Raw genomic sequence first — 13,200 nt, 5'->3', positions numbered from 1 at the left:
AGTTTTGCCGTAATGGTGTGTTTAGGATCCATTTAATTAATATAGATTTTAATTTTTAATATTAATGTTAAGTAATTCTTTTGTGAAAATAATAAGAATTACAAATTCAATTTTAGAAAATTTTGATATAATTAAAATTCATTACCTAATATCTTCTCTTTTTGGATTTTTTATTTTAATAAATAAATTAATTATAATAATTACTGAAATAAATAATTTAAAAAATATTTATCAAAATAATTTTGCATGTATCTCGTTTACAGTGCAAACAAGATAAAATAGGTGGACGCGACACGTGTATATCTCGTTTACAGTGTAAATATTTTTATTAATACTATTTTTTGTTGTTCACGGTATTCCTTAACCCTACATATTAAGGATTAATCGCAGATCTAAATTTTGTTTAAGGGTCTGTCATTGGTTAATGAATTATTGCATGCACAAGATGAAATTCGAACTTTCGACACTTATTTAAACAAACGAGTGAGTTGATCATTCGACCAACTTAAGTTGGTTATTTATTAATACTATCTAATATATGTATGTCGTTATATTTGAGATTTTATGATACACACGTAGTAATAATAATAGGACTTTGTTAGATACACAATAATTTTTATGAATAATATGAACAATGACTTTAAAATTGGCTCAATAAAATAAAAATACACTACATTGGTCTACACCTCCAAATTACCCACCTAAATCTTAATATTAGGATAACTATCTGCACAATAAATTAAACATCCGATATATCTATTGTTCACATTATTTAGCGTTTTTATTGTCTACCTATACTTTTCTATAATAATATACTTATTATAAGATACATATAATTTGCTTTGAAGGTATATATAATCAAACGCCTTCGTGGCTATGTGCTATTTTAATAAGCTACTTGATGTTGAATGCTAAGGCCTTTCATAGGCCAAAAACGACTTAGCCACGGTAATCTAAACTCTAAAGCAACTAATATGAAGCAATGAGGTCTATGAGGAATTGATAATAACCGAAAACTCGAATGTTACAATGGCTTGGTCATGAGAAACGCGAAGCCCAATTTGTTGACCATAATTCAGATTTCTCTTGCTTATAATATGTTTAAAAGGGTGAATTGAATAAACAAAATCTTGCCTTGCTTTAACCGCATCATAACTAGGTAGGTCCGTCATGGTTGCACCCACATCTGGCTTTTCACCCAAAGCACGAATAGGCTCAAACCAGAATGCCTCTTTCTTCCACAATTTTGAATCATATGTCTTACAAATATCAACATCATAGATCACTATCTTTACTGGCCTCCACGACTCCAACGTTTGGCGGCTACTCTCATTCATCTCTCCTAGGATGTTTGCTTCAAACTCCTTGGACGGTAGGATCTTGATGCTATCCGATTTCATGCAATCCCTTGTGAGCTTGATTCTGAATGGCCATGGATTATTGTTGCCATTGCTGGAACAATCTTGTGTGGCATAATCCATCGTAACTTTCAAGAAATGAACAATGAAATTAAGCGATATGTGATATATGAGCATGTATGTGTGTGGCTAAAGAATCCAAGTCCTAACATATATTATGCATGGATTTCATGAATAAATTATTATTATGATTCACGTTTAATGTCTTACCATCTTGGACTTTGTTCCAACGTTGGTCATTGCCACTTATATGGTATTATTCACGATTTTGGAATTTACTCTGTATCCAACTGTAATTTGCTGTTAGTCTTACACAAAGCATCATTAGCATATATAAAACGTAGCACTGCATTAAGTGAATCTAAGATTGGACTTATCTATTTGTAGGAAATGGCGGCACATGAGAAATGCAAACATGATCTTGTCTTGAAACATAGATCTATGTTATACATAAAATATTTGTGTGTATTAGGGGTGTGCATGGCCCGGCCCGGTTCGAAGATCTGGCTCGGTCCCGAACACTTTTGGGATTAATTTGGTGTGATTTTATCGGGTTGAGGGCCGGGTATGGGTCTAAAAAATAGACCCGGTCATTATTTCGGGTCGGGTCCAGGCCATATCTCGGGTCACTCGAAATCGACCCGGTGACCCGGTCATCATACACAATTAATATTTTGTGTTATTAGTGATGGATGATGACTATTATTATGTGAAATTTAAGTATTGTAAACCTTAATATTTTGTATTACTAGTCATTATATATAAGACTATAAGTTAATGTTTTATATTTAAAATGCATAAGACTTTAGACTAATGCATAATCTTGTGTTATTTGTATTGATTTAAATATTTGGTGTTATTAGGCAATATTAGTATTACTTATGGTTATGCTTTAATTTTAGAGAAAAGTTAGTTCTTATTATATTTTTCTAAGTGAATTTTACCATGTCAAATAATAGTTGGAGTATTGGAAATTTGGATATTTTTACATGCTAACTTACAAGAAGGTATCAAGGTAATATAATGTTAACGACCCGGTTTTCACCCGGTTTTTACCCGGTATAATCGTAGCCCAAAAGTGTATATGTTTTATCGGGTCTAGGGTCGGATTCAGGTCTAATAAATAGACCCGGTATATATTTTGGATCGAATCTGGATCACATCAAACCCGGTTTCACCCGACCCAAACACACCCTAGTGTGTATGTACTCTAGAGCTTAAGAGAGATTTATAATAATAATTGAGTCAAACAATTTTACATCCTAAATTTTTACTTTATATAATAGACAATAAAAGTGTAAATATATAAGGTTATGATAGTATGTATATATCTTGAAAATTTTTAAAATAAAACTAACTTAAGAAAAATAATAGTTGTATTATTTTATGAATAATACATTCCAATGTGAAAAGTGCTTGGAAAGACTAATGGGCAAGTTTAATTGTCCTTCTAATTCTATGAAATTTACATTTATTAAAATTTTGTCCAATTTATTAGTATGTGTTTTTTTCTCTCCTTGTCACTAATTTTATTCCTATTTTATCCACAATTAGTTAATTATAATATTATTAAATCATCAATTGTAATAAAAATAGTACAAAAAAGAGAGTAATATTAATCGTTTTTATTTAGGTTCAGTTTTAATTCATCCTAGATGAATAAGAGAAGGATAAAGTAATATAATCTAACATATAGAATAAAAACAATCAAATCAATAATGATCACATAATAACAAAAATAATTAAAACCACATATCCAATGCATCAATTAACCCAAAAACAAAAAACAAAAAAGTAAAAATAAAAAATTTCTTCATGTCCACTCTAGCGTTCTAAATTCCTAATAATCCAGATAACCATGTCTTTAATTTGTATTCTCTTCCAAGACCTGTAAATGCATAAACTAAAGATCACACTAAATTTTACTAAAATAAGTTTCCCTACCATTGATGATTTAGTAATATTGTAATCGAGACTAGTTGTAGTAGTCAAAATCTATTATCTATTATCTATTATCAAAATCCACTTCCTTCAATTAATAGTATAACTGACGTGGCATATTTTTAAAGGTAATTTTTTATTTATTTTGTATTAATTTTTTATGTTATATATTTTGATTAATAATTTTTAAAAATATTATAATTAATTATTTATTTAATTTAATTGAAATAAATATTAAATTATTTAATATTTTATTTGATCATATTAATTATAACTAATTAATTATATTAATTATTTAATTTAAATAAAATAAATTAATTAATTTTATTTTAATTTTTATTAATTTTTTGTTTTATGCATTTTAATTATTCATAGTTTTTTTAATAATTTTTACATAGCATAAGATATTTTTTATTTATTTAACTTATTTTATTAAGTCAAATAATTATAATTAATTTATTATGTCAATTATTTAATTTAATTAATTTAAATATACAATTTCATTCGTTCCCTTTTTGTTTTATTTATTTATGTATTTCATAGCTTATTCAATATAAAAAGTCATATACGATTAGAAGAAAATCTCATATTTTTTTTTATCAATTACTTCCATTTAGTAATATTTTTTTTCTTCCTATAATACATTATTTCTACTCTTTTGATTTTTTTTAACTATAAAACATTATTATTATTCGTTATTATATAATATCAAAAATAGAATGCCAATAAGCTAGAGTAATAAATTACCAGATTTGTTTCCTTTCATAAAATCTTGAGCATTTTTATTTTTTTTTTCACCTATAGAAAAATGTATTTTATTTTGATAAAATTAAATTAGTGTATTAATATTTCAATAATTTCATGATTCTCTTCAATAGTTTTCTTTTTGACCTTTTTAATTTATTTTTTTTTTGCCACCAATACATATGTGATTTCCCATCTCAACATAGCATAAATACAAACCAAACAACATTATTTAACAAATAATAATGGTAAATCTGAGCTATTAACAAATCTTAAAATATAAGTTTAGACGATCTTATAACAGGTTAGATCAAATACATACAGATTTTCAAAAGAATCGTAAATCCTTCATATTTTCATGATACCATATGCTCCTCAACATGCTTCTTTGGCAGTTGCTATATTAAACGCATCAAGAAATGCAACAAACTTGGTTTATTTTAAATACACCAAAAAAGATGATAATACATCAAAATGCCATTCTCTCTTTGTTAGCAAAGTGCAGAAGCATGAGTGAGTTGAAGAAACTGCATGGGCTAATAATCACAACCCCAACTATTAATAAAAGCATAATCCCTTTGAGCAAGCTCATTGACTTCTGTATAGATTCACAATTTGGGGACATCGATTATGCACACTTAGTTTTTCGCCGAATTGATTCCCCCAGCGTTTACATTTGGAACTCCATGATTAAAGGCTATGCCAGTGGTCACAATCCAAGAGTGTCTATGATTCTTTATAGACAAATGATGCAGAGAGGGTACTCACCAGATCACTTCACATTCCCTTTTGTCCTCAAAGCAAGTTCCCTGCTTTTTGATCAAGATTGTGGAAGATGCATCCATAACTGCATAGTGAAATCTGGGTTTGAAGCAGATGCATATGCAGCCACTGGGTTGCTCCAAATGTATGTGTCTTGTGCAGATATGACTTCTGCGCTCAAGGTGTTTGATAATATTCCCAAGTGGAATGTGGTTGCTTGGACTTGCTTGATTGCTGGGTACGTAGACAATAATCAGCCATACGAAGCTTTGGAGGTGTTTAAGGACATGGATCATTGGGGTGTAGAGCCAAATGAAATCACCATGGTTAAGGTTATGATAGCTTGCGCACGGAGTAGAGACATAGGTACGGGGAGATGGGTCCACGACCGCATTCGTAAGGCCGGTTATGATCCCTTCCTCTCATCATCAAGTAGCAATATCATTCTTGCAACTGCAATTCTTGAGATGTATGCTAAATGTGGTAGCTTCAAGACTGCAAGAGATTTATTCAATAAAATGCCTCAAAGAAACATTGTTGCTTGGAACAGTATGATTAACGCTTACAATCAATATGAGCGACATGAGGAGGCACTAGATCTCTTCTTTGATATGTTGGTATCCGGCCTTAATCCGGATAAGGCCACCTTTCTAAGTGTTCTGAGTGTCTGTGCTCACTTGTGTGCTTTGGCACTGGGACAAACTCTTCATGCTTATCTTTTGAAGAGCAACATTGCAGAAGACATTGAAATGGCAACTGCCCTTCTCCACATGTATGCCAAGACCGGTGTGTTGATTAGCGCACAGAAGATTTTTTATAGTCTGCAAAAGAAAGATGTGGTGGTTTGGAGTAGCATGATTAACGGTTTAGCCATGCATGGTCATGGAAATGAAGCACTGAGAATGTTTCAAATGATGCAAGAGGATGATTCGGTTCTCCCTGATCATATTACTTACACTGGAGTTTTATTCGCATGTAGTCATGTTGGGTTGGTTGAAGAGGCTAAAAAACATTTCAATCTGATGACAGAAAGATATGGTATAATGCCGGAAAGTGAGCATTATGGTTGCATGGTTGATCTTTTGAGTCGCGCAGGTCGTTTCAGAGAGGCAGAAAAATTGGTGGAAACAATGGCGGAACAACCAAACATTGCCATATGGGGTGCTCTTCTAAATGGCTGCCTGATTCATGAAAATGTCTCTCTTGCTAATCAAGTGAAAATGCAACTTACAGAGCTGGAACCTGCTGATTGGAGTGGAGTTCATGTTCTTCTATCTAATATATATGCCAGGGCTGGTAGATGGGAAGAGGTTAACATGACTAGAAAAGTGATGAAGCATAGAAGGATCACAAAGACAATTGGTCATAGTTCTGTTGAAATAAAGTTGATAAGCTAATGATCATCGAAGGATTCATCTCTTATATCAGATTATAGAGTAACTCCTTTACTTCCATCAGTGAAGGTTAGTAGGTTACTATTAACGGATCGGAAGCCAAGTATAGTTCTTCGACAATATAAGTGTGCAAAATTAATGTATAGTATCCAATTGTTTTTATTTATTGTTGATAATACACTGGCCTACTCGATCTCTTGACAATTTTTTGCCCTTGTTGTGTAGCTAAAGAAAAGAATAAATAGAAAACGTCCCTACTATATGTACTGATTCATACACAAATCGATGGTGTGATTTGTACGTGACACAACTCACTATAGTTCCACCACAAAGATAATCATCTGTATAAAGGAAGCATCAATGAAGATAATAATAGAGATGGCATTGATCCTAAGTGTTCAAGTTTATAACGTTGCTACATATAAGTAAAAATTGGATCCTGTATTCCATCTATAATCTGAAAACCAGAAGATTAAGAAATACACCATCTTAACCAGCTTAACCAAAGATAATTTTAGTTTAAACTAGCACAATATCTACATATGTTTAGGGTCTGCATTGCATTTAAACTATCTTCAGCTACGAATTCTGATCGTTATGGACCTTCCAAACCACCCCTGCACTCGGTAGCAACCTGCAAGCCATGAAGTGTAGGTACTAAGATATCAGACCCGAAGTTATGAAAAGGAAGGAACAGGTTCAAGCATAGAACATTTCGGTTATGAAAGAGCCATGCAAACAGAGTTGGGTGAACTATTAAATTCCATTCAAGAAGATGATATGGAAATTAAAGACTGAGAGTCTAAAAGGTTCACCTTAACTTGAATGTCACAATCACAATGTAGCAGCTAGTGATCCGGAGATGATTGTCGTTGGTCTGGCGGCTGCGGCCACATTTGTGGAGCCATGTAGGGATGAGATTGCTGAGCGTACATATTTGGGTCCATCACAGGCTTACCCATTATGACACCTGCAGGTCCAACTTGGGGTGCATGTTGAGGCGGCATATAACAGTAAGGCATTGCATCAGCTGGCCCTGCAACAGGCATTGTTCCTCTTGGGATCGATGCAAGCACTTCATCTTTCAAGTCCTCACGAGGCACAATATCAACCAAGAAATCAAAGATATCGGTCCTCGTGATTGCAGCAGCAATATCATTTTTCTGAAGGGTTCTTCTTTTGTTCTCTTCAGTGTGATTCCAAGAACGCAGGGTTAACTCTAAAATGAACATTTCGCATGCCCTTGCAAATATGACAGGTGCCTCAGCCGATATCATTCTAACATCCTCATCAGCCTTCATAATCTTCTTGATCCTTGCCAAGGGGAGACTGTGGTTCTTGAAATCAGTTACCTTCTCAATTTCTTGGTATTGATTTGCCCAAAAAGCCTGTAGTTGTTGCTGAAGTTGCTGCTGTTGTTGCTGATGAATATGCTGATAAGCAAGTTGATGTTGTCCCAGTTGAGCTCCAGCAGGTTGACCGCTTTGCATGTTCCCAACCGATGTAACAACTGACCCTGGTGCCCCAGTCATTTGGTTTGGCTGGTACGGATTGGAACCATACGTTAGTTGAGCCCCACTACTGACAACCCCCATGGATGGGTTTTGGCCATGCCCTTGATGATCCATTCTGTTACAATTGAAATCAAACAAGTCAAAGCCCATGCTACATGTGCATCAGAAAACAACGAATCGTGTAATCATTAAAGTGAATTTGTCAACATACTAATAAATATATCATGAGAACAATCTAAAGTGCCGGCAATGAGAAATTCGACCTCCAAAGCAGTGCTCTCGACTCAGTGTCAAGATCGAAAATGACACAAGCACGAAATGCAGACAAGAAACAGGCATCCCATTTTCAAGGAAAGCATAAATCATGAAAATAGTTACTTGTGTATAATCATTCAAGGCAAACACAATATATTGTTTTGGGGAGAAGAAAATTGGGATCCGGAAAGACCTATGTAAAGGCAACATGTGTGATATAACTAACAGTTCTTAAAGCAAAATAAATATCAAATCTGACCAAATAATTTCCATTTAATAAGCTTCCTATATGGCCCCAAAAATCAAAGGACATCCAAAATCCACAAAACATGAAGAAAATCCGCTAAGAAATTCATCTCTCCAAACAACACCCATCATCCGGGGATCTGTAATTCATCCCTTATTCAGAGAAGAATTGGGATTTTAACCATGTGCTTGATATTTTCCATAACAATAGAAACTTTCAGCTTCCAATATTTTCTAATAACAAAAGATAAAAGAGAATTATGTGTTTTAAGTTCCCATCACATGCCAATTTCACATAAAGGGAGAATTCGCCAAAATTAACCTAAGAAACCAGCAGCAGCAAAGGGAATAATCAAGTATGTAAAGTAATCTTTTTTCTTTTCTAAGAAAAAGAAATCACAAACAAAATCAGTGGAAAAAAGCTTTTACCTTTGTTTACAGCTGATGCTGTGCTCCGCAACCGCAAATACTCTGAGAACACAGGAACCTGAAAAGGGAACCAAAAAGTGGGGGTAAGATCAGGAATTAAGATCGACGAGAATTGGGGTGAGGGGGTGGAAGAACAGAAGAAGAAGAAGAAGAAGAAGAAGAAGAAGAAGAAGAAGAAGGTCTCCGCCGTTTTTTGTTTCCAAGATCCAAAATCAAAAGAGAAGAGAAGAAGTTATTAGGGTTCTGAGAAGAAAGAAAAGAAAAGAAAAAGAAGAGAGCTTTCGTGAAGATTGACGATGTTCCCTTTGGAACGAACCTCTGAGAAAGCGAAGTACGAAAGAAAAGCTGTGTGATCGATTCTGACTACCTTTGTCAGAGGAACCTAACTCCTTGTAGTTTCTTGTGCTACAGATAAAAAAAAAAAAATTATATAACTCAGGTTTATTTGGGTGGGGTAGAATAAGATGGAAATGTTTATGATTGAGCAAACATTTAGGGTATACCGTATCTGGGAACGTTTAAACATTGAATTTATTTGAATAATTTTTTTATATAATTAATTTTTAAAGTAAAGATCAAATGAAATAGAGTTGTTTATGTATTTTTTTATTTATAATGGCGTGTATGTCGTTACTGTCACCTAAATATGAGAACAATATAGTTTTAACTTTTAAACAATGAAATATTTATTATTTTTTGAGTTTTTATATAACATTTTTGAATTGTTCTCTACTTAGTACTTACCACGAATCGTATTAAAATAGGTAAAGTTTCATTTCAAAAGTCGTTATCTATCTGATAATTTTTTATAAATAGACATATTACAATAGTTAACAATATATATAAGCAGCGTCGTTAAATTTTATGTGTTAAATTAATATAAGGACATAATTTATCCACTGTTTATTATTGTAGAGGACAAAATTAATACACTTTTCTTCAAGAATTAATTAGTTTAAAGTCAAAATCTTCAACGACCTAATTGTTACCTTACTCTAATCTTTTAACATAATTGATCATGTGATATTTCATTTAAAATTTAATTTTAATGTATTATATAATGTAAATTTTTTTTTTTACAAAATTATCTAATCACATAAGTAAGTAAAAAGAACTATTTTTCAAATTAATCGTATAAGTGGTATTTCAACAGAAAAAATGAGATTAAATAACTTTGAAAAATATTTTACACTATGAAAACATCAAAATTAAACTCATTAATTTGTATTTACACATTTTAACTAAAAAGTAATTTAACATAATCTATTGTGTTTAGAATATATGAAAAACCTATTTTAAGTAATTTAATTACAAAAATAAGTATAACATAGTTGTTTGTATTATTATTATTATTATTATTATTATTATTTAATATTTAATAGTTGAGGTTAAATTAGTAAATCATTATAATTCACAAAATAAATTTTTGCTTATAATCTTATGTTTCAAAATTTTATTTAGTTTATAAGCTTTTTTTATCTTAAATGATCAGTTTTGATTATAATTTATTTACAATTTTATACTCAATTATATTTTAACAAATAATTTTTTTATAAAAGAAGGTATTTTTATAATGATTAAAAACATGTTCTTTAGTAAAGTAACAATGAAAGTGATTTCTTTTGTTTTCTAAGAAGGTAAGTCTAAAAGTTGAATATCAAATTAAATTATAAAACGTATAAATTAAGGTAGAAACTCAGGTAAAGTCAACTTTACATGAAATTGATATCTGAGAGCCGATAGATAATTTGATTGATTTGGCTAAATTTTTATCTAACGACTCTTAAGTATCAACTTCACATGAAGTCAACTTCACCTGAGTTTTTACCACAAATTAAACTCAATTACTTAACATTTGGAGTTTAAATTTTATTTTGTCAATTAAAAAAATTGAGTTGAGATGAATGAGAGAGAGGAGGGAAATTGAGGAGTGTCTGGTGAGTTGCTTCATTCCAAAGCCAACATTGTAAAAGAAAGAGCACTTTCTGCCTTTGTTTCTGCATCATTATTTCTTATTCATCCATCTCATCATGTCACTGTTATCGTTATTACGAGGGCCAAGTGGCCACACCATGCCACCATTTTCAGTATGCAAGTACAAAATCTTGCACTCTCTTTGTTTTCTACTTGTTATTTTTTTTGTTCTTTTTTCTCACTTTCTATCATAGCATTGACATCGCACCTAAGAAAACTTGCACAAAATTGCATAACATGGTACTAGTGAACGGGGGCATAGGAAGATTCTTTTAAGGTGTTTTTTTTTAATTTTTTGTACTTTATAACTAATAAATTTGAAAGAAACAAAAAATCTCCACTTTTTTCGGTTAGTGTTCGACATATTGTTTAGCGCATTAGTTTATCGACAAATTTTTAAATAAAATTTTTATTTACGATGAATTAGTTATTTAAATTGTCAGAATGGAAAATAGCATGGCCGGTGTGAAACAAAAAAAATAAATTGATTACTTATTAAGTAATATATATACATTATATTTAATTAATTTAAATTGATTGAATGATAAACTTACTCATCCGATTAAATAAATGTAAATGTCGGAGGTTGGAAGGCTTAAGACTTAACCTTTTTGAAGAGAACATTACTGCTCCTCCAAATCCAATAATAATCATACCATTGTTGACTTATTTAATGGTTCAGTTTGTGACATTGGATACGTTGAAGGAGCAACAAATTGATTGCCTTTAGAATAATTTCAGTCAGCATTTCTTTTTTAACAAATCAATTAATTCTATAATTATAATTAGATAATATTTTTTTTACTATTTAAATTTTTAGTTTTTTAGTCCAACCGGCCAATACTTAATGTTGAGCAATGCACTCCATACAAAGTAAGGATAGCTGCATTTCTTCAACTTTAAAATTTAAAATTTAAAATTTAAATTTTAAATTTTAAACTCTAAATTTTTAAATTTTTAAATTTTAATTCTAAAGATTTATTTGAATAACTTTTTTTTCGAGTTATTTTTTTTATAAGATCTTATAAAAAAAATAAAAGTAATTTTATATTTAGATATTTTATGTAAAAAAATTTTTATCTTTATCAATTATATTTGGATATAACCATATAAAAGTACTTTTTTGTTTATTTATTTCGTGAAAAATATTTTTTTAAGAAAAAAGATCTTTTAAAAAAGATGTAAATTATAATTTTTCAAAAAAGATTTTTTTTTAGTTACTTTTACTACTACAATTAAATTAAATTAAAGTCATTATAACATGATGATGAAACGGTTTTCAGATTCACACCGTTATGTTTATGTCATTATATCACAACTTCCGTTAACAACTTCATCTTCGCATGCACACTTTCTTTTCAACTCATTCTTTCAAGAATACAATTATCCTTCCCCTATTTCTTTGCATTCTAGCATTCCTAGATCAAAATCATTTTTCTTTTACTTAATCCAAGGTTTGTTGTGCCTTTTCGTTATCCTCTTTTTACTCTTTTTTTTTTAATTCTTTAAACCGGGGCGTTTACATTATTCTTCACTAACCCTTAGAATAAGGGTTGTGATTTAAATTCTTTTACAAGGTTCCAAATAGTTATTATTGTTAATTTATTAGGTGTGTTGTTGATGACATTATCGAAAGTTACAGGAGGTATCTATTAGTGTTACATGAGTTTGTTTTAGTTTATTGACCTAATTGGTCTATTATTGTCTTGTGCTTCATTTGTTTGTGTTAAGTTTTTACTTTTTAAAACAAATTCAATTATTCTGATCCCATTATTTAGAAAAAAATAAAATAGAAAGGTGAAAATTCAAGTACAGTCGACTTCACGTGAAATTGATAACTGAGAACCATTAGATGATTTGACTGATTTGACTAAATTTTCATCACAGCTCTCAGTTATAAATTTCACGTGAAGTCGACTGTACCCAAATTTCCACCAAATAATTGTAATAGATTCTTCAAACAAGACAAGAAATATTTGTTAGGAATTATTTCCTAATCTATATATATATATATATTATAATCACAAATTAAATATTTTATATTATATTATTTATATAACGATTATCTCAATTATTGTAATTAATATTATAAGAAAAACGGTAAATATCATTAGATTTACCGTTTGATTTAGCATTAGAGATTAGCAATGGATTTATCGACAGATCCTCCAACAAATGTGGTAATAAATTCGTCGAGTAAAAAAGTTACCGTCAGATTCGAATTTCTGACGGTAAATTCACCGATTATAATTGGAGGGAAAAAAACTGGAGCGATCATTACCGTTGAACTTGGGGAGAAAAATTCGACGGTAAGATAATTAAATAAAACTCACCGTTTTAGTTATAGGCTGTGCGTTACTGGCAGATTTTTTCGATAGTAAATCCACGGTAAAATTACCTTAAATTCAAATTTGCGAATTCTTCGCTTCTATTTCTGCAACCTCACTTCTCCCCCCTTTGTCTTTCTCCCTAGCCGTCAGCCCCATTTCGCCGTCGTTGACCACTTTCCACGACTCCATCCAT

At 30.9% G+C, this 13,200-nt stretch overlaps 2 protein-coding genes across 3 annotated transcripts; one reads left to right on the top strand and one right to left on the bottom strand.

Moving 5' to 3' along the window:
• The first annotated feature begins 4,506 nt into the window (after positions 1 to 4,506).
• LOC107491813 (putative pentatricopeptide repeat-containing protein At3g05240) lies at positions 4,507 to 6,608 on the top strand. The gene has a single exon (XM_016112734.3). The coding sequence runs from the start codon at positions 4,523 to 4,525 to the stop codon at positions 6,260 to 6,262; it is 1,740 nt and encodes a 579-aa protein (XP_015968220.2). The 5' UTR covers positions 4,507 to 4,522; the 3' UTR covers positions 6,263 to 6,608.
• Positions 6,609 to 6,620: 12 nt separating this feature from the next.
• On the bottom strand, positions 6,621 to 9,104 carry LOC107492107 (nuclear transcription factor Y subunit C-9). 2 transcript variants are annotated; one of them, XM_016113081.2, is made up of 4 exons: positions 9,020 to 9,104; positions 8,704 to 8,761; positions 7,075 to 7,888; positions 6,621 to 6,893 (listed from the first exon to the last, which is right to left on the bottom strand). In XM_016113081.2, the coding sequence occupies exon 3, from the start codon at positions 7,885 to 7,887 to the stop codon at positions 7,108 to 7,110; it is 780 nt and encodes a 259-aa protein (XP_015968567.1). In that variant the 5' UTR covers position 7,888; positions 8,704 to 8,761; positions 9,020 to 9,104; the 3' UTR covers positions 6,621 to 6,893; positions 7,075 to 7,107. The 2 variants fall into 2 exon arrangements, with proteins under 2 accessions (XP_015968567.1, XP_015968568.1); XM_016113082.3 differs by having other exon boundaries at positions 9,071 to 9,102.
• Positions 9,105 to 13,200: the final 4,096 nt, after the last annotated feature.

Source organism: Arachis duranensis, chromosome 6 (assembly GCF_000817695.3).
Source record: "Arachis duranensis cultivar V14167 chromosome 6, aradu.V14167.gnm2.J7QH, whole genome shotgun sequence".
Classification (NCBI taxonomy): domain Eukaryota; kingdom Viridiplantae; phylum Streptophyta; class Magnoliopsida; order Fabales; family Fabaceae; genus Arachis; species Arachis duranensis.
This window is presented reverse-complemented; position numbering and strand designations above follow the sequence as displayed.